This window comes from Rasamsonia byssochlamydoides (assembly GCF_041956645.1).
Source record: "Rasamsonia byssochlamydoides strain NRRL 3658 unplaced genomic scaffold VTN77scaffold_49, whole genome shotgun sequence".
Classification (NCBI taxonomy): domain Eukaryota; kingdom Fungi; phylum Ascomycota; class Eurotiomycetes; order Eurotiales; family Trichocomaceae; genus Rasamsonia; species Rasamsonia byssochlamydoides.
The window spans coordinates 131,011-154,812 of record NW_027192432.1 but is presented as its reverse complement, the minus strand read 5'-3'; the positions used below and the strand labels follow the sequence as shown (position 1 = coordinate 154,812).

General features: G+C 52.2%; 9 protein-coding genes across 9 annotated transcripts; 4 read left to right on the top strand and 5 right to left on the bottom strand.

Annotated features, from left to right (window-relative positions):
* Positions 1-91: 91 nt before the first annotated feature.
* VTN77DRAFT_6352 (uncharacterized protein) lies at positions 92-614 on the bottom strand (the record flags this gene model as incomplete). The annotated part of the gene is made up of 3 exons (XM_069422621.1): positions 92-123; positions 286-536; positions 601-614. The coding sequence occupies 3 exons, from the start codon at positions 612-614 to the stop codon at positions 92-94; spliced, it is 297 nt and encodes a 98-aa protein (XP_069276165.1).
* A 762-nt stretch (positions 615-1,376) lies between these two features.
* On the bottom strand, positions 1,377-4,352 carry VTN77DRAFT_6351 (uncharacterized protein; the record flags this gene model as incomplete). The annotated part of the gene is made up of 1 exon (XM_069422620.1): positions 1,377-4,352. One exon carries the CDS (start codon positions 4,350-4,352, stop codon positions 1,377-1,379), a length of 2,976 nt encoding a protein of 991 aa, XP_069276164.1.
* Positions 4,353-5,947: 1,595 nt separating this feature from the next.
* Positions 5,948-7,064, top strand: VTN77DRAFT_6350 (uncharacterized protein; the record flags this gene model as incomplete). Its single annotated transcript, XM_069422619.1, has 3 exons — positions 5,948-6,190; positions 6,474-6,725; positions 6,804-7,064. The coding sequence occupies 3 exons, from the start codon at positions 5,948-5,950 to the stop codon at positions 7,062-7,064; spliced, it is 756 nt and encodes a 251-aa protein (XP_069276163.1).
* A 362-nt stretch (positions 7,065-7,426) lies between these two features.
* Positions 7,427-8,634, bottom strand: VTN77DRAFT_6349 (uncharacterized protein; the record flags this gene model as incomplete). The annotated part of the gene is made up of 2 exons (XM_069422617.1): positions 7,427-8,311; positions 8,395-8,634. 2 exons carry the CDS (start codon positions 8,632-8,634, stop codon positions 7,427-7,429), a joined length of 1,125 nt encoding a protein of 374 aa, XP_069276162.1.
* Positions 8,635-11,579: 2,945 nt separating this feature from the next.
* Positions 11,580-11,928, bottom strand: VTN77DRAFT_6348 (uncharacterized protein; the record flags this gene model as incomplete). Its single annotated transcript, XM_069422616.1, has 2 exons — positions 11,580-11,648; positions 11,815-11,928. 2 exons carry the CDS (start codon positions 11,926-11,928, stop codon positions 11,580-11,582), a joined length of 183 nt encoding a protein of 60 aa, XP_069276161.1.
* A 663-nt stretch (positions 11,929-12,591) lies between these two features.
* Positions 12,592-14,773, top strand: VTN77DRAFT_6347 (uncharacterized protein; the record flags this gene model as incomplete). The annotated part of the gene is made up of 2 exons (XM_069422615.1): positions 12,592-12,912; positions 13,028-14,773. 2 exons carry the CDS (start codon positions 12,592-12,594, stop codon positions 14,771-14,773), a joined length of 2,067 nt encoding a protein of 688 aa, XP_069276160.1.
* Positions 14,774-16,556: 1,783 nt separating this feature from the next.
* Positions 16,557-16,899, top strand: VTN77DRAFT_6346 (uncharacterized protein; the record flags this gene model as incomplete). The annotated part of the gene is made up of 3 exons (XM_069422614.1): positions 16,557-16,582; positions 16,648-16,712; positions 16,772-16,899. 3 exons carry the CDS (start codon positions 16,557-16,559, stop codon positions 16,897-16,899), a joined length of 219 nt encoding a protein of 72 aa, XP_069276159.1.
* A 540-nt stretch (positions 16,900-17,439) lies between these two features.
* Positions 17,440-17,985, top strand: VTN77DRAFT_6345 (uncharacterized protein; the record flags this gene model as incomplete). The annotated part of the gene is made up of 1 exon (XM_069422613.1): positions 17,440-17,985. One exon carries the CDS (start codon positions 17,440-17,442, stop codon positions 17,983-17,985), a length of 546 nt encoding a protein of 181 aa, XP_069276158.1.
* A 726-nt stretch (positions 17,986-18,711) lies between these two features.
* VTN77DRAFT_6344 (uncharacterized protein) lies at positions 18,712-21,120 on the bottom strand (the record flags this gene model as incomplete). The annotated part of the gene is made up of 1 exon (XM_069422612.1): positions 18,712-21,120. The coding sequence occupies one exon, from the start codon at positions 21,118-21,120 to the stop codon at positions 18,712-18,714; it is 2,409 nt and encodes an 802-aa protein (XP_069276157.1).
* Positions 21,121-23,802: the final 2,682 nt, after the last annotated feature.

Here is a 23,802-nt window from a genome sequence, read left to right as displayed (position 1 = left end):
GTGATGCCGTAAACTTTGTATACTATAGTGTCGTGCACGCCCATTGGACTCCGTATCACAAACATGAAAAGGTTCTCTACGCATCGATAACTCATCGTGCCTTGCTTGCTTGGTTGGCAGCCTCTGCAAGGAACACAAAATCAGTATATGAAAACTGCGAAGGGTTGACAACAGGCGCATAGCTCATATTGCAGATGCCTCACGCCAAAGAAAATCGGGCGAAAAAAAGGCTCTGCAGAGTCCCAGTAACAGACGAAGGGTTTAGGAAAAGACGTGGTAGCTCACCTCTCCGCGTCGCATCCTCCAGCAATCCACGATCAACCTCCGCCTGAGGCAAGACCACGTAGCGCACCACGCTGCCACGAATAAACATGTTCTTAACAGACGACAGATGCGGGTACTTGTCGAGGTCGAGGACGTCGACGTCGTCCAGCTTGATGTTCAGGTACTGGTCGACGGACTTCAACGTGCCGCGAATGCGGATGTCATTCTTAAGTTCGACGGTGACGACGTGGTTGGTGAGGGTTTTGAAGAAACTGCCCGTGTTAGCTGAGACTGCACTTGACAAGCGAAGCGAAATGTAGGTCGTTGATGCGTTACCTGAAGAACAACATTATGGTGAAAAGGCAGGGAGGTATGGTAGGTAGCGGGGAGATGGCGGGGAAAATGAGAGGTTGGTAGGAGTCCTTAGGTAGTTATCGCATTTCCTTCCAAAAACTGTCGGTCACGATGACTCCGGCAAGGCCTGGAAACCTAGTCCAGGAAGAAATTCTCGAATAGACCAAGGATTGGAAGGAGAAACAGTCTGTTCGTTGGATAGGAAGGGCTTGCGGCTGGGATTCGGAACACCGATCGTGATGGGAATGCCTGCCTTGATCACGTGACACTCTATTCTACGAATGCACAGGACCACAAGGACGCTCCTCTTCATCGACTTCTACTCGATAATAATGGAAATACCAGAAATAGTTACAATTAGCTGAGTGACAATTAAAAAAGAAATAGCAAGCATACCACACCAAATGCATGAAATCTACCCATCCTCTACGAGCAAGAGATATATAAATCGGCACAGCTGTATCAGAACGATTTCTTGGATTGGCTACATATGTGCCACGAGCTGTGTGATTGAAGAATATCGCCGATTAAGCCCCTCACAGTCGCTGCTCTATCAAGTGCGAATTCATGACCAAAGAAGTGGATGAAGACTCGACATACATACATACACGTGTCGATACATTTAACATCATAGGGGAAAAAAGAAATGTCAGACTGACCGGCGACAGGTTAGATTAAAGGATGGAATGCCGGTAGCAAAATAGAGATGGCAGTAATGGTTCGACAAAAGGAATGATGGCGACAGAAAAGACAGAGCTCTAAGACTGTGCAGCGCCGTCCACGGCAATGTGCTTGACTGGCTTTCTGCGTTTTGGCTTCATGGCCCACCCTAACAAGCAAGTCCAACCAGAGCAATTCTTGCGTCCTTCATCAAAGACGCTGCCGATACCCTCCAGCAGCTTCCCACGCTCGCGACCCATCTCCATTTGGAGCTTCAGCAACCATTGCTCCCACATCCATCCACCGAGCAACCCCGTCATGCTCGCAACATCCGCAGTGCTGCCCACCGGCCCATGAATGGCCTCGTAGTTGTGGACCTGACTTGGCATCGTCGGATCGGGCGTTTCCCGAGGAGGCCGCGGCTTCACGGGCTCCACGCCCATGGGCAGAAACATCCAGGCGCGCTTAATGCCCACAAAGTGACTCTTCTTCAGGCGGGCAAGGAATCTCTTCGTCGGAGCTGGGTCATAGCCACGCGTCTTCAGGTTGAATGCGAATTCGACCGACGTTGCAGATCCATAGGGCCCAGCCCGAGCGATCTCCGCATCCATCACGAAGAACTCCAGATACCCACCGGGTTTCAAGCAGCGGTAGCACTCCCGGAGGCAGAGGTCGAATTCATCCAGACTCTCTCCAATCGGACGTTCCGTCTTCAGCAGTGCATGCAGGGAGCGGGCAGAGATCACATCAAACTGATTGTCACGGAAGGGCAATTTCCAGAGACACGGAACAGATACACAGCGATGGTTCGCAGGCCCCTTGATCGCGTCATTGACAACTTGGTCCTTGGTGACAACCGTATAGATTTTGACATTTCGGTAGTCATTCGCAAGATGCCAGGCCCACCCGCACGCAGCCTGTCCCCCCAGGTCAAGGACACGCAAGCGACGCTTTCCAGCGTTCTCCGGGCTATCCAGAGGTTGAGTCACCTTGGCGAGTCGTTTTGATGCCGGACTGCTGAGGAGACTGCCACCGTTCAAGTACCGCAGCGCGTCAATGGCCCACATAGACTGGCGCAGCTGAGCGAGAACCATCTGCTCTTTTTCAAGCTTGACGAAGAATGCCTGTTCCGCCAGCACTTCGGCCACCGTGGAGTTGCGCGGTGCTTGAGAGAACGGGCCCTTATATCCCGGTCGCTCCGGTCGAACCAACTCATACTTACCCATCAGGCTGTCCACATGTTTGTCGAGCAAGCCGAGGCGCACGGATTGCACGGCATCGAAGCGAATATTGCTGTGAAGGAAGGTGTCTCGACGGCGGTATTGCCGGAGCACGAATTGAAATCCCCTCCAGTAGATTGAGTCCTTGCTCGCAGAAGCTGGCGGCGGTGGGCTCGCGGCTGACTCCAGCGTATTCTCCACGAATCGCACTGATTTCCTTGGGGGAGAGTCCGCAACGGATGCCGGAGTCGCTTTCTCGGTGAGAGGTGCATCAGCATTAGGGTGGACTTCGTTCACCGGGTTGGTTTCGCGAAGGGCAGCCAAGTAGGATTCCTGCGCTGCCAGCCAGACACTGGTTCGGTCTAGGTTCGCAGCAGCCTGCCGTTTCAACTCATCCTCATAGGACTCGTCATATTCATAGACTACCCCAGACCGATCGATCTCTTGCACCGCATCTGCTCCTGGGCTGATAGGACTATCATTTTGATACGATTGTCTGTTTTCCCGATCCGAGGGAATCCTGATCGCCGTGGGTGGTCCGCTCGAGAACGGAACAGCGGTAGGTTGTTCGTCCGTAGAGATGTGTTCTGGACACTCCAGAACTTGCTCGATGATTTCTCCTTCATCTCGATTCCAAGGCACGTTGTAGAAACGTTCCGCGACTGCCGAGGAGGGCAGGTTGTTAACGTCTGGAATAGCCCACGTATGACGCGCTCTCGGAGCCAAGGATGAAAAGAAACCGCCAGGAGATGGGATGCTGAGATTGGTAAAACTGTATCCTGAGAGTTCGGAAGCTGGAGTCGCTTCGTCTGCGCTTCGTGGAGGGCTAGCAGATCCCGGCAGCTGCCACATCTCGTCGTTCTTCTCGGACGTTTCGGACCATGGGTCAGGAGTGCCATCAAGAGGGATATGCTGGAGGGTCGCGATTGCAGCGGGAGGAAGCATTATCCCATCTGCCTCTGGGCTCTGCGACCGGGCAGATCCATCAGCGATGACAATGGGAATCGTTTCCGTTGTATCTCCTTCCGGACGAACCGGGATTCGGGGAAAGCTTTCCAGAAGAGGATTCCAGTTATCATCCGACGCTTCGATGGCGAGCTCGTCCTCTGTCGTCATGCCAGTGCTCGCCTCATCGGCATTGTGTGTCACCTCCAAGTCCGGGTGAACGCGGATCGGCTGGCTGTCCCACTCCAGGTCAGAAACCGCTTGAATTTCAGGTGTGGGAGGTGCGCTCATATTCGAAATCTGGTCCGATGACACACTCCCATCAAGCGATGGTGGCGCATGTAGCGCTGGCACAAACCGCGGCAACATTGACAGTGCGGCCGGTGAGACGGGAATCTTTGGAGGCGGCGTTGGAGGCACTGGAGAGCTCTTATGGGGGGTGTTGAGGGATGGCCAGAGGGTAGTCGATGGAATCGTAAGACTAGGATATCGATTGCGACTGTTAGTGGAGTGAGTTGAGCTCCTGACTGATGTGGTCACGAGACTGGTAGGGCGACTGCTGGAGAGAGAAGGGCATTCCTCTCCAGACTCGTCGTCTGTTGCATCGTAGAGTTCATCAAAGTTCCGCATCTCATGCTGCCACTCTTTATCCGAGCAGGAAGACAAGGATTCTGTCGATACTGGAGTCGACACACGATCTATTTCTTCCTTCGACGCAGCCATTGCCGCCTTCCCCTGGATGATAGTGGAGTTTGTAGTGACCGTCAGCCGTGAATGGCCCCAATTGCCCTCGCCATGTACGCCATACTGCGTCTCTCTTGTATCTTCGATTATCGTATTAAGCACCGTCCTGCGGGCCCGCCGCAGAGGTGAAGAGATTGTCGTTCCTCGACGAAACGAGTCTGCCATGGTGATACCAGATCACTTGTAGCGGCTTGTGCGTAGATTAATAAATAAGCTGGGGCAGATATTGCCTTATTCTGAATGGGAGATGCTTCAAAACAAGAACATAAACATAAACATCTAGGGGTATCTCAATTGCATGGTGATCCGATCAACGGATTCAAAAATCACAGGAGACTGGAAAAAGAAAGAAGAAAGGCAAGGGTACAGAACCAACAGCAGCAACAACAAGAAAATCAAGAAGATAACAGAAGAATGCTGGTTGTTTGCCAGCTGGATGGTTCGTGAGATATAAAAAGAATATTCGGGGCTTTTATCGATCATGGTCCACCCCTCCACGTGAACCATCATGGAGGAGCTAATGCAGCTGTGAGCAATTCAATATTGAAATTGTCTGTCATGGTGTTGGCCACTTGTCTATCATTGGTGCAGTGTGTATCCGGTGTGCATGGTCAGCGCCATACCTGCAGGCCTGCTGTATGCTCAGTGGACAATATACTGCCCAGGCATCCAATAATCACTGAGCAGGGAAACAAAAGAACCGGCGACATAGCGCTCTCCAAGATTTGGTGGGGTAACACAACTTCTGCAGGTGTGAAGAGGACATGGATTGGTGGGCTGCAAGCGCCGTGTTCTATCTTTAGAGTGACGAACACCAACTAGTAAGCTTAATGTTGGGCAGCACAGAATGGACAACCCCGACGACATCATCGATAGGTGCATTGCAAGGAAATCGTGATGATGAGCGCGTCAGGGTGATTTCTATTATCATAATGAGTCATTGTGGATTGGATGAGAAGATGAGGGCGCGAGAGCTGGCAAGAGCACTTGAGGAATTGTGATGAACAAGAGATCAGCTGACCACTGCAGTCACCGTCAGTCTTCATTATTGCAGTCTGTTCCGGGTCTAGCGCGCAAGAGCAACATCTTCCCTTGATTTAGCAATTTCCTGTACCTGCTCGTACCTACGATTCGAGATATAAAGCATAGAGAAGAATGCGCCAATCCTAATCTTAGAATTACTCAAACCTTTAAAAAAAAAAACTTCCAGCTTTCTCCAGTGTTGCTTAAAATAGCACTATCACGGACATATTTCCGCATTTTCAAAAGGATTGTCCTGATATGTAATTCTCAACGCCAAAAGCGAGGCCCAAGTCCGCATCACTCTTAAACAATTCAAGAAAGGATACATTGCAGGGGAGATGATTTCAAGCAAGGTTGTAGCAAGATACTGTACTCTGATACGATCACCTGACCAGTAAAGCCCTTATCATGTGATAAGCCCCTCTATCTGAGCCCTAGCCCTAGCCCTTATCACGGAATGATGATATCACGGGGTAGAATGAATGTTTTGATGTTCCTCCGGATAGAAGAGCGAGTGATGGAGTTGGATTCCAGACCGAACGGGTGCACTGCCGCGCTGGCATCAGCCCATCATCACTCACCTTCCCCAAATCTATCCTTATAATCTTTACTTTTTTTTAACAAGTGTCAATCAATTGATTGCCAATTTCGAGGCCATCCCTCTCCATTATCATTGCTCCTTCCCCAGCGACCTTAACTTTCTCTCTTCCCCTCCCCCTCTTCCTTCCCCGCCCTCCATGTCTCCACCAGCGATCATCGCCCCCTCCATCCTCAGCGCCGACTTTGCGAAGCTCGGTGCAGAATGCGCGGTCACGATGGAGCGGGGCGCTGATTGGCTCCATGTCGACATCATGGATGGCCATTTCGTCCCCAATATGACCTTTGGCGCCCCCGTCGTGACCAAGATCCGGGCGCATGTTGACCGGCCCGCCCAACCGGGTGGCAGGGGCACTTTTGACTGCCATATGATGATCAAGGAGGTACGTGAGCTAGGAAAAGAATAAACTCCTGGCTGAAGACTCTTTTTTTAGCAGTAGGACAACGGGGTGTGACGAGATTGGGGGAGGGAAAGGCGGGTGTGATGAGATTAATGGAAGCCGAGCGCTTCGCTGCTCTTGATGATTCGACTGCCAGCTTCCCTTCCTCCACACACCTCGAAGCGCCTACCTCCTGCTGCGATCCGGGAAAAAAAAGCATTCGATCAATACCAGTATTTTGAGGAGAAAGGAATTTGCTGACTCTGACTTTCCTCCGGTGCTACAGCCACAACGATGGGTCAAGGACTTCAAAGCCGCCGGATGCGACCTCTACTGCTTCCACTATGAGGCCGCCATCTCTTCCGTGGCCGCCAAGGAGCCGGCAGACAAGACGACCACGCGCCTGACGAGTCCGAAGGAGCTCATCCGATACATCCACGAGGAGGGGATGAAGGCGGGTATCGCCATCAAGCCCAGCACCTCAGTCGACGTCTTGTGGGACATTCTCGAGAACAAGGAGGAGATTGAGCGACCGGATGTGAGCGTGCCCCTCCGTTTACCAATAGACCTCAATTTCCGAGACAATTGCTAACGTGTGTGCTCTCTCGTCCAATAGATGGTTCTCATCATGACCGTCGAGCCCGGTTTCGGCGGGCAAAAGTTCATGGCGTCGGAGCTGCCCAAGGTGAAGGCGGTTCGCGAGCGATATCCGGACTTGAACATCGAGGTAGATGGCGGGCTGGGCCTGGGGACAATCGACCAGGCTGCGGATGCAGGAGCCAATGTCATCGTGGCCGGATCAGCCGTGTTTGGGGCCAAGGATCCCGCAGACGTGATTGCCAAACTGCGGGAGGCCGTCGAGAAGCGGCGACGTTAAAACCCGATTATTTGCTTCAAATACATATGACGTTATTTACCGTAGATAATACATTAATATAAAGAGAACTGTCAACCCCAGAGGATGGAATCACCTCCAGCACAAGCAGTGCAACCTAATATCATTACGAGATACACGCTTGGTCTAGGTAATCTCTATGCAAGACCAAGGGACAATCAAAAGAATGGTATCACACGTTCAACTGGTGATTCACTCGGTAACAAACATGGAACATGAGTACGAGGCGCAATGCGAACAGAAATAGAACCGATCGTCGTGCTAATCCTGCGAATGAGATTGTCGAGGTCGAGTGCAAGAGTGCAGAAAAGAAAAACAAGATCTTCTCTGTAAATGATGACACTTTAGTCTTCCACACTAATACCAGCCTGCTCTCCGGCCTTAGGATCCTGATTCTGCGGGTTAGGACTACTGACTTCTCCCGTTACTTTGTGGCCATCCGTGTATTTCTTCTTCTCCTCCGCCTCTCCCTCTCCTTCCTCTCCTTCCTCCTCGAGCGTCTCCTCCTGCGCCTTGCTCACAGAACTTGAACTCCTCAACGCGTCAAGATCCCCATCGGCAGTTGGCTGTGAGATGGACTTGCGCAGATCCTGAGCCACTTGATCCTTCTCCTCCTGGGAAGTCGCAGAGACAATAGACGCGCGGTGATGGCCCACGAGACCCAGCGTCTCGGCGTTCTCGGCGCGAAAGTTGGCACTCGAGACGGCAGCGCACTCGCTTTCCAACGATGGTCTTTGTGGAGGAGCGACAATTTCCGGAGCAGGCGCGACAGATTGTCGACGTCCCCCGTCTGTCTCTGAGACCGGAACCCCCGGTTGTCGGCCCTCGACATCCTTCTGATCTACTTTCCCCACGGGCTCAGTCTCTTTCGCTTCGGGTTTCGAGGTGGGCGGCAGCTTGCCATCTCCTTCCGTACTGGGAAGTTTGGTCCCCAGTTTTGCACGTGCATTCTCCTTCGCCTTGGATGCGGCCTCCTCGCCAGCCTGCCGCAGTGCCAGTGTGATGTGGTCTTCCTTCGATGCATCCTTGCTGGGAGGAGTCTGGATCTGGATATGCGGAGAGTTACTGGTAGCCTTGGGGGCTGGAGTATCTGCTGGGGTCGGAGGCTTGGCCGAAGTGTTGGCAGCGGGGGTCACGACAGGTTCAGGGAGAGCATCCAAGTGCGTTATGGAGGCAATTTGCTGCTTGAGTTCACCGTATTCGTTCCACTCCTCGATTTGTTCCAAATCCTTGTCACATTTCATCAGTCGTCAATTCGGGATGTACAGTACATACAACCACTTAATAAAATAGAAGAGATTGGTAAACTTACGCCTACGACATTGCCATATTTGACCAGGCCCGGAAGCTTTCTGCCTTTCGATCGGCGGCCCCATAACATCCGAGCTTTCTCGTCCGTGGCCACATCAATCGCACGGAAAGGGATCTTGTTCGCCTTGAGAATGGTCTCGAGTCGCGAGGTGGCAGTGATGATATGGGAGGAGCCTGCGGTGAGCGAGGTGTAGAGGTAAAGGGTGCCATCGGCGGTGGATTTCGGCTCGGAGTCCGCCATGTTGGCGAAATTGCTGCTGCGGTTAAGATGGTAGGCTTTTATCAGATTTCCGCAATGACTGACGTAGATCGTTAATTTTAAGACAAAGAAAACCAGCTATCTACACTGAAGCAGAGGTGAAATGGTTGGAGTTGGGATTGTGGATGTGTGACGGCGTGTTTTGGACAAGCTGTTAACCAGATCACGTGTGTGGAGAATCCCCTATTGAGATGGTTGAAGGCCCGAAGGAGCTCAAGAGCTCAGTCAGGCTCAAAATCTTGATCCTAATCTTAAAGAGTGATACAAATGTTTGTAGGGTAGATATTCAAGATTCAAATCAGAAGGGGAAGTATTTCGAGGATGATCGTTGCTGTCGTTGCTGGGGTGGCTCTCTCTGCGTCGCGGGGTTTCCTGGTTGTCTATGGAGGCAAAGCCGGCTGACGTCAAGCGTACCAGCCAAACAGCACCACCAAGCAGTGGAATTGATTGATAGATGCTTCGCAATGCTAATCATCATCATCACCTCATCTATCTCTCCTCCATAAGGATTTATTCCATCTGCAACTTCATTAGATTACAAAAGGAAGAAGATAGAAGAAAATCGACTAAAATCATATTAATGCAAATGAAACAAATTGCTCCTTGGTTGTTAACTGATTTCTGACCAAGTTTTTGCCGAATCCAAGTAGTGGCAATAATGACTGCTACCTGCAAGAACAACAAATAGCCGCTAACTTTCACCGTGTCGTAGCGTAGTGATGCCACGGTTCAGATTACCATCAATCAAGGACATTTCAGCAGAGGAGACGACGATGACTGCAAGCACGATATTATGTACTGTAGTTACGCGGACTTCAAGAATTCGTGTACTGACTTGTCCCTGCTAAGCCACATACTTGTTTGCATTGGTTCGCTCGCTATCAGATCTGATTGACTTAGGAAAGATATGGTTCGTCGATGTTGATACAGAGTGGATATCATTGAGTTGTTGAAGACAACCACCTGGAAAGCGTTACGGTGATAGGGCGGGCTCAGAGCCAATATTATTAATCCATGGATCCGATGGGATATCTGTACCTGTAGGTAGGAACACGACACTGCCTCACTGCCTGGCTGCCCTGGTGCCTGACATAGGAGTCTTTTTCCGAGCCTTCACTTGCAGGCAATCCCGCTTTGCATTGGCTGGTTAGCTGGCTGTTACTGCCGACCCGTTTCAACAGTGTGTCCAGCACATTTGGTTGGGCCACCAGCAACCAGCTTACCCCTCGCCGTTTGACAAACACTCGGAGTGGTTGCACGAGGGCTGTGCAGAATTCGGGCGGCATCAGCGGCTCTCTAATGCGGTTGGTCCAGATGCTATCACCCCTCCGGTCATTCTCATTGAGGCTCAATCTCTTCATTCAGATAGTTGGGCAGTTAGAGAAGATCAAAATGTGTACAATTTCCTGATGGAGACCGATCGACCAGTACAGTTGCCCTTTCAAGGAGTGCCCAACTCCTGCCATGAATCCTTGCAAGGCAATTGCCGGCTATTATTGACTTGTTGTTACTTGTAAGCAGTCTTGGGGAGGAAAACTACTCTCAAAGGCTGGTGGCAACCACTGACGTGATTATCTATGACCTAGAGGCTAGGATGAGTGCAAGGTCGTCACTACCCCGTACTCTGTACTCCATTTCAAGGGCCGATAAATCAGTCAAGGGACTGGGGTCACTGAGCCCGTGACCTTTTACGGGAACTACTGCAAATCTATACGGAATTCTCCATATGCCGCAAAAGACGTCTTCAATAGGTTGTGGATCAGGTGCTCTGGAAACCATGGGCCATGACGCAAAATTGAAGACGGAAGGTCCACTTCCCGTCGCAGTTACCACATTTTTGGATTGCAATTATTAACCTCGACGGAAATCACGGTATAGGACTCTATGGAAGGAAACGTGTTTTGCATGGTCCTAAAAGCGTTGATGCCTCTACAAAAGGAACTATCTTGTAGTTTCCTTTTGATTCGGTGGAGCGACAACGTCAACTGAGGACGTTGTGTCAAGTTTCACTCTCCAGAGCAATCACCGGGTAGAGCAACAACTGCGGAGTTCCATGCCATCTGACCATGACGATCCAGTTGAGCCGTCGATGCTTGATGAATCATCAGATCTAGACCATGAAGATCATTATTCTCACCGATGCAAATCGCGGACACCGCGCTGCCAACTAACGATCTATTTCCCCGTTGTCCAATGAGCGGACATCTCACCGCTAGTCCCGTGACTCACAGAGATCTGCCTCCAGTTCACGGCCGAAACACCCTCGACCCTCCCGATTCCATGCACCGTCCTCCAGAAATCGTCTGAGACAGTGGATACAAATGGATCCCGACGGTTAATAGCCCGACGAGGTGGACAGTGTGGATAGTGGCAGCGGACGGTTGCCAGAATATGACATGCGTGAGCGTGCCTCGATCAATGGATCATACTCCGTACGTTCGGCCGCGCGGTTGGAAGTCCAGGGACATGATGGGATCCTCGGACCTCGTATGGCGTTACTCTGTGCTCCGTACTCTTAGCATCAGAACCGGCCGAGGTACGGAGTACTGCTCCATCGCATCTCTGTGATTCGCAGGGTGGAAGGTAGGAGATCGGAATCGATCTGGTCGTCCAACAGGTCCGCAGCAGGACGAAGTAGGACTAGTATGCAGCAAAAATGCTCCGTCATTAGCCAAACAGCAATGGATAGTTGATCAAATTCGTGCATGACCTGTAGTGTGCGTTGTGTGCACTCCCCACGATTGGTTTACGTGGGCTGCGCTGCTGATACGTCCGACGATGATGGGGCAGTGCGAGACCGCAAATTGCAAAACGTGTACTTGGCATGGAGCTGACTCGTGAGCGACACAACGTGGCCGACAGAGACTCGAGAGGGGCCCAAGTCTCAAACTTGGAGAGGGGTGTGTCCAGTTAAGATACGACAGGATTCAGGCCTGAGGGCCCGTGGTGTCCTTGCCCGGGCGCTGGAGGAAGCCCATCGCGACGCTTAGGGGCGCCTGTAGGGGTGGTCAGCACGCCCCCGACGGCTCCCTAGGCAGCTGCCTTGGGGGGTGGGAGGGTCCCTGGCATGCCCAAGTTTAGCGAGCAGAACTGTGTTATCGCGGGCCGCAGCGGGCACCCTCACCCTCCCCTTAGTAACTAATACCAGCTAGGGGCTTGCACAGCGCCGCCTCTCGCTGGCCCGGCTTCTGCCAGCACGATCCGTTTCGCTGCCTCACTTCTCTCCTGCACGACCCATCTCTCCGCCGTCAAACTCTCTCCCACTCGTCCATCCATCGTCGTTCATCCAATTCCCTGTTCCTCTCTGGTTGGCCTGCAGAGTCTGACCCTCAAGTTTCAACCAAGCTGACCCAAGCCGTTTTGGGACTTCGACCATGCTGCGCTTTACCGGTTTTCCCGGCCACGACTCAACTGACTGTGAACAGACTGCCCCATCGTCTAGAACATCCCCCCAGTGTTCTCCGCTCTGTCCTCCTGAATTAGGATGGACCTACTCCGTAGATAGCACTTCGAGGATGAACCCTGACCAACAGCAATGGATCATCATCCTTAGGCCTGGACACCTGAGGTTCTTGCCGTGCTCCTGCTAGCAGATCTTCGCCAATTTCTTATTATCAGCGAACCCCAGGTTCTTAAGATTGTTATCTTCTCTCCTCAAATACAATATTCCACAACGCCTGCAGAGCTATCTCTGTTCTCTTGAACATTTTTCTTCCCATTACCAACTACAAGACATTCCCTTCACCTGCATACCACACCCATCCTACGCAGGTCTCTTTCCCATTGATTCGTCCTGTTCTCTGTGAGTCGTAACGGTTTCGCTTTGCTCTTGTTCAGACTGACCAGTGTTGACAGAGAAATCTCACCTCTTGTTCATCCCCCGTGTCTGATACTGATCCCAGCTCCTACCACTTAGAGGGAGAGGAAATAATCGACATCATGGCTGTCTCGACTGCTGATGACGAGTTGTTTACGAGGGCCATTTCCAGCTTCCGGGACTACTTTTTGGTTCAGCACGCCCACCTCCCAGAATCAGAACGAAATCAACTTTGGACCCAACGACTCAGTCAGTTCATGACCCCGTCTGCCACCAGTGATGGCACCTCCACGGCCCCAGGCAACACATCTGGCATCACCACCACCACCAACAGCCATCAGGGCGTATGCTCCTCATCCTCGGATAATTTGGGAAAACGAACACGACAGGATGTTCCCCGGACGGTTCCTGGAGCACCCTCCCCGGCGAAACGACGTGCCACCGTATGTCTCCTTGGCCCTTCACGTGCGCCTTCTTTTCTGTCCATCCGTTTCCTGCCCGCTCCCGCTCATCGTCCCTCTTCTTCCTTGATCGCTTCCCTGGATTGACAGTTGGCAGACTCCGGAGTCCGACGGTGCCAGTGCCCTCAAGCGGACTGGTACATCATTGTCCCTTGACTCCTCCACGGCCGCGGCCTCCCAGATGACCCGGCAGCACTCATCCAGCTCTCGGACTGGCAACCACTTCACACTCAGCGGCAACAATGGATCTTTCTCTCGATCAGCAGCCATGGCTCGCTCGCAGAGTCAGCAGATTCCAGCTTCACACCGGCGACAGTTATCGGCTGCACTGCGTCGGCAGTCATCTGGGCCCACCTCGTACCATCTTCGCCTCGACGACGTTAACGAATACTCGCCGTCCGAGTACACGCAGCAGTGTTTGGATGACTTTCCCAGTCAAGGTACCTCTGCCTTTGCATTGTCATATTCCCTAGGCGTTGATTCGTCGAGGGGGTTACATGACAACAACCAGCAGCAGCAACAATTACAATTCCAGCCTTCTGATTTTACGGGGCTGTCATGTTCACCAGCGTCCGACCAATTGACGGTCGCGACTGCAGCAACAGAGATGAGTCGTAGTACGACGACAGATTCAATATGTGGAGGATTGGGAATGGTCAGATTCGACTCTATGGGGTCGAATCTGGAGCACAATTTCGATGTTCACTTTTCTTCCCCTGACTTTCTGCACCAATCGTCCTCACAGGACGTTTTTCCATCTTCCTACCTCTCCCCTCTGGATCGTAACATGGATCATGTTCCGTTCTCCTTATCTGACTCTACTTCCGTTTCCTATTCTTCTTCGGCCCCAACCACCGTTTCTTTCATGCCCCGTGCCGCTTCTATTTCTTCGTCGTTGACACCTTCATCTGCCGCTGTGGAGATGAAGCATTCTCTGTCTACTGGGAGCAACAGCTCGTCTGTGTCTTTGTCACAGCAGTCTAGGACTGCTCGCAGAACTTCAGAACAAGTGGTGCAAGGCACCCGGCCCATTGCGCCGAAACTGCCTTCTAACAAGGCTAACTCATCGACTGCTAAATCAAGCGATCAACAGCATCAGATGATTCGGATCTCATCCGAGAATGGCACCTCCAAAGAGGTTGCTGCCATTCCCAAGGCGAACTTTCAACGCCCGCCTCGTCAAAAGACGTACTGTCACCTCTGCAATGACCAGCCCGAGGGCTTCCATGGCGAGCATGAGCTGCGTCGACACATCGAGCGGGTGCACTCGGTGGTGCGCAAGGTCTGGGTTTGTGTCGATATCTCTCCCGACAAGACCTTCCTGGCCAACTGCAAGGCCTGCCGCAACGGCAAGCGCTACGGTGCGAATTACAACGCGGCCGCGCACTTGCGCCGGACCCATTTCAACCCCTGCCAGCGCGGACGCGGTGGACGAGGCAAGGATAGCGAGAAGCGGGGCGGCAAAGGCGGCGGGAACCACCCGCCGATGGAGGTGCTGAAGCATTGGATGGAGCAAAAGGAAGAGCTCGTGCTGGAGAATGCTCAGTATCTTCTCGACGAGGAGATTCCCACCGATGTGGCCGCTGCCGCTCTGCAAGCATCTGCTGGGGCTCCCTCTACGAAGGGGCTCGAGATGAACCCCCCAGAGATGGGGCTGGATTATGACACCACGACGTCGCTGGGGTGGGATCCGTCAATGGCGGTTACTCAGGAGTATAATACATTCCCCCAACCCATGCCGACAGTGGACTTGAATTCATCACAGTTTGACTCCCCTTTCTGCCTTGAGTCGCAACCGCCATCTACCGAGGCTGATCCGTACCTTGTGAAAACTGCTGTATAAGTGAGTGTAATCTGCTTTTTTGATGAGTGTTTTTTTTCTCTTTCTTTTTTTTTCTCTCTATTTTTCTATTCTTTTCTCTTCTTCCCCTATCCATTTTCGCCTTGTTCATATTCATTTCTGTCCGTTCTGTGTTGATGAGTATGAAGTGTTTTGCTCTGTTTTGCCTCCCTGGCTGGAGGCAGACGACCCTCTCAGCATGTGTTACGATGTAACGTGTGATGGTTGTTTTTATTTCTTGTATACTTTTTGTTTTCTCTCTTCTCGTATCTCTTTATGATCTTCTGTGACTAGCTTGTGTTATTGTAATATTTTTCCTCCTTTTGCTATTTTTTTTTCTCGCTGTATATATTTTCTAAATTGGTCTTTTGACCTCTAATGAATTCATATCCATAAGATTCTTACAAGTGCCAAGGTGGCTGCCTGACGTGGCTGCAGCCTGTCTGGCTGAGCGCACCTCGGAATCACGTGCATTTACGGAGTACTGCGCCACAGAAGTGATCCGCAATTTGCAGAACAGCTGTTCATTCTTGACCTGTCTGGTCTAGTCTAGAAGCCTGCTCTTTGGCCCCGTATCCACCTTGACAAGAGCTATTTGAGTCCGCTGGCTGGGCATCTGGCGGCATTGCCCAACACGGCCAAGCGTGGTGGTCATTGAAATCCCAACCATGACACCCTATCTCTCACTACTGTTGACTCGTTGAGTCTTGACCGCCCCTGCAGCTGCACAGTACAGCGCGGAAAGTACAGAGTACTCTGTAGAATGCGTGATTAATTACTGCCTGGTGTCAGTTGGAGAGGGTACCAACAGAAAATAGAAAACAGACTAAGCGGTGGAGCAGTAGGGCTGGGCAGGCTGGGCAGGCTGGGCAGGCTGGGCAGGCTGGGCAGTGGCCGGCGCTACTATCCTGCGGGATTGCATTGGATTGCGCCGATCGCTATCTCAGCCATTGGCCAACGAGGCAGTGTCCCTTAGTCGGCACGCAGTTCCCTTCCAGCTTCTTTGTCTTCGCTAAGAATCACTGCATGGCTTGAAAGTTGAAACGCCTTCGATACAAAAGCAGCATCATCGCTCGCGATCACCGATCTTGATGGGCAGTATCATTATTATCGTCTTCCAGATCGACAATTAATTTAACTCGGATCCGCGTGCTTGTCGCGTCCCACTTGGCCGTTCCCAGCAGCCTCGCAGCGCTTCTCGAACCGGCCCGTGACTGGCCCGAATCTCACGTTTGTTCTCCTGCTCACTCCGCTACCCCGTGTCTCACTCTTGCTCTCTTCCCTTTTCAACCTCCGCTCCACGAACGAAGTCAGCTAGTCCTCGCACAGTCAAATTATCATCTTCTGTCAAGAGTCTCGCTGTCTTTCATCCCAGCCTGATCGACCTTTATCCAGGTTCGTCTGCCCGATCCTTGCTGCCCTTCTGTGGCCGTTTTATGACGGAAGGACCAAGGAAGCTGACTGATAACGATTATCGCGCAGACTCCAATCGGTTCATCTGACTGCCATCATGTCGAACCAGGGTTATTACGGCCAGCAGCCTCAATATCCTCCTCAGGCGTATGTTCCCGACTCGTATCCCCGACATCCATTCCTGCCACTGCTCTCGTGCGATGCGTAAGGATAAAGAGACTGGAACGGACTCCGCCGAGCCAGCGCATTGTGCGAGAAGCCAGGACATTTTTTTCACTTTCTCATTTGGGTGGCATCGCGCTGAAATATTCTTGAACGCTTAGATACGGCAACTACCCTCCTCCTCAACAGGGCTACGGTCCGCCGCAGGGTTATGGCCAACCACAGGGTTACCCACCGGTATGTCGTTCCATGATGTCGTTCTATGTCTATAGCTTTCTTTCATACTGACTGACGACCGACAGATGCAATACCAGCAGCCTCCTCCACCACAGCCACAGAACAAGGACCGAGGATTCTTGGGCGCCTGGTTTGTCTCCCATTGATACAGCTTTGATGCGACCACAGCTGACGAATGTCTTTACCCAGTCTCGCGACCATGTGCTGCTGCTTCCTCTGCGAGGAGACTTGCGAATGCTGCTTCGACTGCATCGACTGTCTGGAGGGCTGCTAGACGCGGCCTCGGTAGACAGGGTGCTGGGATGGATGTAATTTGACACGACCTCGTTTCTTTCCTCTTTCTATCGTTAGTTGCTTGTTTCACACTCCCCTAGTGGTATATCAGGGTGGCCGGTTGAAAGTTGCACCGAAATTGAGTTTTACACCATGGATGCAGGGTGCCAGTGTGGTTGATTCCCCAAGCTTCTCTTTTCCTTGCTTAGGCCGTCTGAATCTGGGTTTCCTTTGTCATGTATGCAATCGATATCTATGTGCGAGAATACAAAAGGAATAAAAAGTGACATAGCTAATGCGGAGGCTTGCTGATCATGATGAGACTTCGAACCTCGGAGGTAGTACCTCTTACACGGCTACCAGACATCAATGTTATCAACATCCAATCCGGCAGAGGTACAGACTACCTATCAGCTTCGATCCTACGTGCGTATCAGATCATATACATTGGATGTAAGAACTTTTTCCTGTTGACAGCCCGGGTGGCGGTTTCTCGCCTCGCCTTACATAACTTGCCATGATGACGGCATAGTTACGGCGGTACCTTAGTAGCTAGTATACTTTGATTTACTCTTCTTCTTCGTATGAACTCACTACCTAGGACATACCTAGTACATACCCATCTAACTAGGAGATGTCCTCCCAGACTTCTTGAAGCCAACCAAACCTCCTTGAGACAGAACCACTATAGTCAACAAATACAGGGGGAACACAAAAGAGAGAGTGAGAGAAAGAAAACAAGAGAGAAATCGACATCATCATCATGCCCCGAAACAGAAAAAACAAAACCCTCCGCGAGCAAGCGCCCCCCCAACAACCAGGCGACTTCAACCAGCCGCGCGAAGACGTCTTCCGCAACGTCCTGCGCGAAGACTCCGACGACCCGGACCGATCGCGCGACGACCCGCACACGCGCGTCGAGCACAAGGGCAACAGCGGCCGGCGGAACCGCTCGCGGCAAGCCCGCGCCTCGCAGGGCCAGCCGCGTCGGAAGCCGAGCACGTCTCGCTCGCGCAGTCGCAGCTCCGGGTCCGCTTCGAAGCGGTTGGCGAACTCTCGCGCGCAGAGCAAGACGAGGTCTGCTTCGAGTGGGAAGCCGGAGTATGGGTTTGCCTATTATTAACTATTAAAAAGGGGGGTTGGCTGTTGTTGGTGGTTGGGTTGGTTATTGTTTATACTGGTTCCTCGACAGTTCCTCGACAAGGTCGATGGGATGGATGGATGGATGGTGAGACATCCAGTACATATACTACATCCGTACAGCATACCTTAGGTAGTATGTACATGTACAGTACATTGACAAACAAGATATCTATCTAAGAGAAATGGTCTTGCTTAGGTAGGTAGGCAGGCAGTTAGATAAATTATAAACCCTGCCTAACTAGCTGGGTTGGCTACACCATCACAGTTATTCCTTGTTTAGGTGAGGATATAAGAACAAATTGAATAAATTATTGTCTTTTTTATTAAGCTCTAAGCTCAGTGTTTAAGCAGTGATTGATTACCTGGACTGGTTGAGTTTAATTATCAGAGGGAGAATGCGAAGACGGGGAGAATGGTGGATGTGGTAGAGTCCACCATACAGAAAAAGGAAAAAGAAAAAGGAGGGGTGGAGGAAGAAGGAAAGAGACAGGAAAAGATCGATTTGATAGTTACTCCTGGAGATTGTTTTGGAAATGGGGTGTTGGTCCACGATTAGATCTCTCACTGACAACCATCAACCCAATGCATTGTACATGTACCTACATATGTATCCTCCCCCACTGCAAGTGCAGACTATATAAGTTCTCCGCAGACACAAAGAAGATCGTTCATTATATTCAATATCTATATATCCGTAAATTCTAGTATATACATTACAGAGGCCCAGCAAGAGTTGTCTGAGTCACCCCCGGAATCGCCTGCTCCCACTGAGGCCAATTCTCCAGAGTCGCGGCCTCGCCCGTCAAGGTGAACGAGACAACCACCGACCGCTCATTGTTCAAAGCCAACTCATAGTCGCCTGGGAAGATCACTTTGTTGCCGTTCTCGTCCGCCCGTGCAATGGCGCCCAGGGGCACAGGGATCGTCAACTCCGCAGACTCGCCCGGCTGGATCGTGGGCAACCGGTCAAACCCGACGAGCCACTTGTTCGGGAGCGGCTTGGGCCCGGCGGTCGTGTTCGCGAACAGCAGGCCCGTGTAGGGGGATGCCGTGTGTCCGACGTTCTTCACGTCCACAGTGACGTTGATGAACGGAACCAGCTCGACGTAGTCGTATCCCGGGTGAGGGGCAGAGAAAAGGTCCAAGATGTTGAAGGTGGACGTCTTGTTCGTGCCCGGGGCAGCCGTCTCCTGGAACTCGGTGTAGAACAGACCGTGTCCAAACTCATAGACGGGTGTGCCCGTGTACCAGATATAGGTCTGGCCGGGGTTGCTGCCGTTCGGACGCAGGTTCATGTCGTTGGCCGGGAACTGGGTCGCATACTCGGCCGGGTACTGCGTGGACACCAGACGACCTGCCGGCGCACGCTTGCCCGTGAGGATGTCAAACAGGGCGACACCACCCGACTGTCCAGGGTATCCACCCCACACCAGAGCGTTGACGTTCTTGTTGGCCTTGAGCGACGACGAATCCACCTGTCCACCACCCATCTGCAGGACGACCAAGGGCTTGCCCACCTGGCTGAGCTGTTCGATAAGCTCCAGCTGGTTGCCCGGCCAGTTCAGGTCCGTGCGGTCCTGTCCCTCCGCCTCGATCGTGTTGTCAATACCACCGGCGTAGATAATTGCGTCCGACTGCTTCGCGGCCTCGAGGGCTTCCGCGAATCCCTGGGTAGAATCGGACGAGATGTTGGTACCGAGTGCATAGTTGACCTTGAACCCGCTGGACTTGGCGGCTTCCAACGGACTGATCAGGTACGGTGGCGTTCCATAGTAGTTGCCCTGCATCTGCGTTGTTGCGTTGGCCCAGGGTCCAATGAGCGCAATGCTGCGGATCGACTTGGACAGGGGCAGCGTTCCGTCGTTCTTGAGCAGGGTGATCCCCTCCACCGCGGCCTCGTACGAGATGTTCCAAGCGTCCGTGGTCACGACGTCATTCCAGCCGAGGTTGCGGTACTCGCTGTTGTTGCCATCAAAGTAACCGAGACGCACCAGGTTCGCGTAAAGACGGGTGACGGCTTGCTCAATGTCGCCTCGCGAGACGTACCCTTCGTAGAAAGACTCGTTCAGGTGCCACGGCGAGGTCTGACCACAGTCGATGTCGGTGCCAGCTCGGAGCGCATCTGCAGCAGCTCCGGACTGGTTGAGGGCGTATCCGTGTGGGTTGAAGACGTTGTAGATGGCGTCGCAGTCAGACGAGACGTACCCGTGGTCAGGGAAGTTCCAGCTGTCTCTAAGGAGCGTTTGGAGGAAGAAGGAGTTGGCACAGCTCGGGACTCCATTGACCGCATTGTAGGAGCACATCAGACTGTGAGTCTTGGCGTATCGGGAGGACGCCAGGAACTGAGGGGTGTAGTATTCGGAGAGGTCCTGCTGCGTGATGATGGCATTGAACCCCAGCCGAGAGACGTTGCCCCAGTTTTCCAGATCATAGCCGGCAAAGTGCTTCGCCGTGGCCACGATCTTGAGATGGTCTGGATCGACGCCGCCCTGCAGGCCGGTGATGTACTCGTACGCATAGGTGGAGCTCAGGAAGAACGCATCCTCACCAGGTGTCTCCTGTCCACGGCCCCAGAGCGGGCTGCGGAAGCCATTGATGTTGGGCGCATAGCTGTCAAGGCCGTAACGGCCGGCGTTGTTGAAGGCACGGGCTTGCGTTGCAATGATGGAGGCGATCTGGTTGATCAGGGTCCGGTTGAAGGCTGCCGTCGACAAGATGGGCATGGGGAAGGATGTCGCCCAGCTCCATTCGCCCGATTTGGCGAAATTGGCGCGGTCCAGCCCGTGCAGCGCTTCATTCCACACCTGATACTGCGGCAGGCCCAATCGGGGCACCCCTGGACCGGTGTTCTGGGTATTATTGATCAGCTCTTCGAGGGTAAAGAGCGAGATGAGGGCTTGTGCTCGGTCATAGTAATGGGCCGATGTGTTGCACACCAGGTTCGTGCTGAGCGGGCCATTCTCACAGTCCGGGAAGGTCAGGTTGATGGTCGCGAGGGTCTGGGGATACAGGTCCGGCTGAGCTTGCGCCGAGTAATTGGCATAGGTTGAGTTATCCTGTGCTCGAGTTGCGGTGGGCAGCAGCGCCGCCAATGCGGTGAGAATCGCCGCGCGGTTCACCATGGTCGATTTGGAGCTCACTCAGGAGATGGTAGACAGCCAATCTATCCAGGAAACTCCATGGCTGCTGTATTTATAATATGTCTGTCGGTCTCCTGGCCGGTTCCCCAACTGCCGTGCCCTGCATCCTCAAGCTCTGCGAACCCCCACAGCTCCGCAGCCATGCGAGTCCAAATAGAGAAGCTCGAATGGACGATCCCTCATGGATGGATTCTGGAGCTGGAGCCGTTGTCAACGGCCGCTTTCCGACTTCCTCTTTGCAGCATTTAGCCTGAATGTCCCCTGCTGGCCATTGGCCGCGATCCGTTCGTTCTTCTCGCCGCGGGTGAGGACGGTGAGGTTATTCCGAGCTGTACGGAGAAATTAGCTGGCCATGACGTGCGAGGCGGCCATCGGGAATGAGATGGAAAGATCCCGTCGGCAGGGATCGTGCCTGAATACCGGGTATTATGGACCACGCTGAACGTGGTTCCTGACCTGGCCGTCGACCGTGTCCACGCTCCGATGGCATTCCGTCAGTGCAACCCGTTGCATGCTCTCTCCTCGGGGAGGAAATGTGGGGAAACGGGACTGCGGCATGCAAATTGCGGACGGTGAATGGATGAGGAGAGCCCTGTCATGTGCGTGGCGGGCTAGTCTCTCGAAGGTCTGCTTATAACAACCGGGAAAGACAAGCTTCCACCGCAAGTTGACGGCCACTGTCAATCTGAAGTCGTTATTGTGTACAGAGTACAGAGTATGTATTTTGTACAGTACAGTACCTGATAAATCAATGCGAGTATTGCCTCATAGCAGCGAGAGAAGGCTTGACTGAAACATGGTTAACCTCGGTGTGGAGAGCTTTGCGTCCCGCCTGGAGAAACCTGGAGAATGTCGGGGATGTTCCGGGGGTGTTTCCGGGGAGGATCCGAGCTTTGCCATTCTGAATTCAGCCTAAATATCAATCAAGCTTCGCCAGCACGCGGGAGCTAGTGTCAACATTCCACGCCCTCAGATCGGATCAATCGAAAGAACGTGGGCGGGAGAGAATTTGTCTTCTGTGATTAGTTAGTGGTTAGCAGTTATTATTCTTCTTACTGCCAGAGTGCGGGAAGAGCAGAAATTCCGCCGATAGAAGCCATTTTAGGAAGGAGCGCTGACGGTGCCTGCCATGTGGAGTTACAGGGGCCTAGCCTGCTTGTGGCTCGAGATCCCGCCACTAATTTCACCCGCTCTTGCCCTCTTTCTCTTCCTCTGTCTCTCCCGTTCCTCCTTCTTCTCCCCTCCTCAACTGTGCAAAGTTCGGAGTACTAACAATCTCTCAGAGTTGGCTTTGAATACAATAGAATTGAAAGAGGGGTAAATCGTTGGTCGAATCAATGAGTATGTCCCCGTACAGACAAAGAATACGGAGTACAACCGATCTAAGTGCAATGAGGAGGAGCCTTTACTATGAATAGTAGTGCTGATAAGAGTCCTGGAGTAGCTAGGTATGCCCATACTTTCCGTGCATGTGACCCACAGACCAAATCTGGAATACTGCCATCTGTGTCGAGTATAGAACAGATGGCCCGTCAAGACATAAGACATGCCCAGCTATTTCCTATTTGCTCCACGAGGAAGTTCACGACTTCTCCTCATGTCAGCTGCAATGTTGTCGCCAACAAACAGGCAGAAGCTCTATTCTTCGTTCTGTACCTCCCTTCCCATCCGTTCGACGAATGTGGACTTGATTGCGTCCGCAGTATAAGATGTACACAACATGAAAACACATCGGAAGCCTAAGAATGCATAGAGAGGCGTCCATCGTGTCAGGTTTCTTTTAAACATCCTCTCATTCATGTCACAGAAAATAAGGTCTTGTCAGAGAAAGCAGTTTGGTGCTGCCAACTTCTCCAAAGGAGTACTAAGCTTCTATCTGGGCTCTAGATTATCCGCATGAATTCCACTTTGTTGGTATACGATGAGAAAAATGGATGCCAGCAACGGTTTTAACTCATCCCTAGATCTCACCAAATCACCTGCTCCTATCAGGCTATCGGACTAGTGACAAGATTACATATATGTTTCAGCTAAAATCTGTTCAATCTAGGTGTGGGAACTCTTTGAAGGCAGCCGCTTATGCTTTGCGAAGAAGAATGGAATTCTAGATGATGAACAGCACGTCGCAGAAATGCTTCACTTTTGGGGACTCTCCCTCTGCAGGACTTCTTACTGGGGCGAGCGAGGTACGTCCCTCAAGAGAGAAAGTGTTGTATCCGAGCGCAAGTTCCGGATTAGTGTCTGTACCTCGCGAATGGCAGCATAGTGACAACTAAGATCGTGTTTCCCCCCCCCTCAGGTTCCTACAATGGATGATGGATGATGGATGCTGAGTGATCAGGGCTGGGGCATCTGACTTATGAAGACCCTTTGGTGAAGGCACTACAGAGTACTGCTAATTAGCGATAGACCGGCTGGCTTCAGGTAATTTAAAAATCCTCTTCCCAGACAAACCAAGGCGAATATCCACTTTGGGCAGTGTCTCACAGGACATGGATGTGACACCTATTGGGGGTTATGTTCAAGTAAATACTTACCTAATCAAGATTACAAATAATGTTTTATCACGTGATGTTTTGATACGTGATCGGAAGGGTATATGTCCGAGTGCCGAGGCTTGAGAATGAAATTCTGTGGCTGTTACCGGGACCGGGAAGTCCTCGT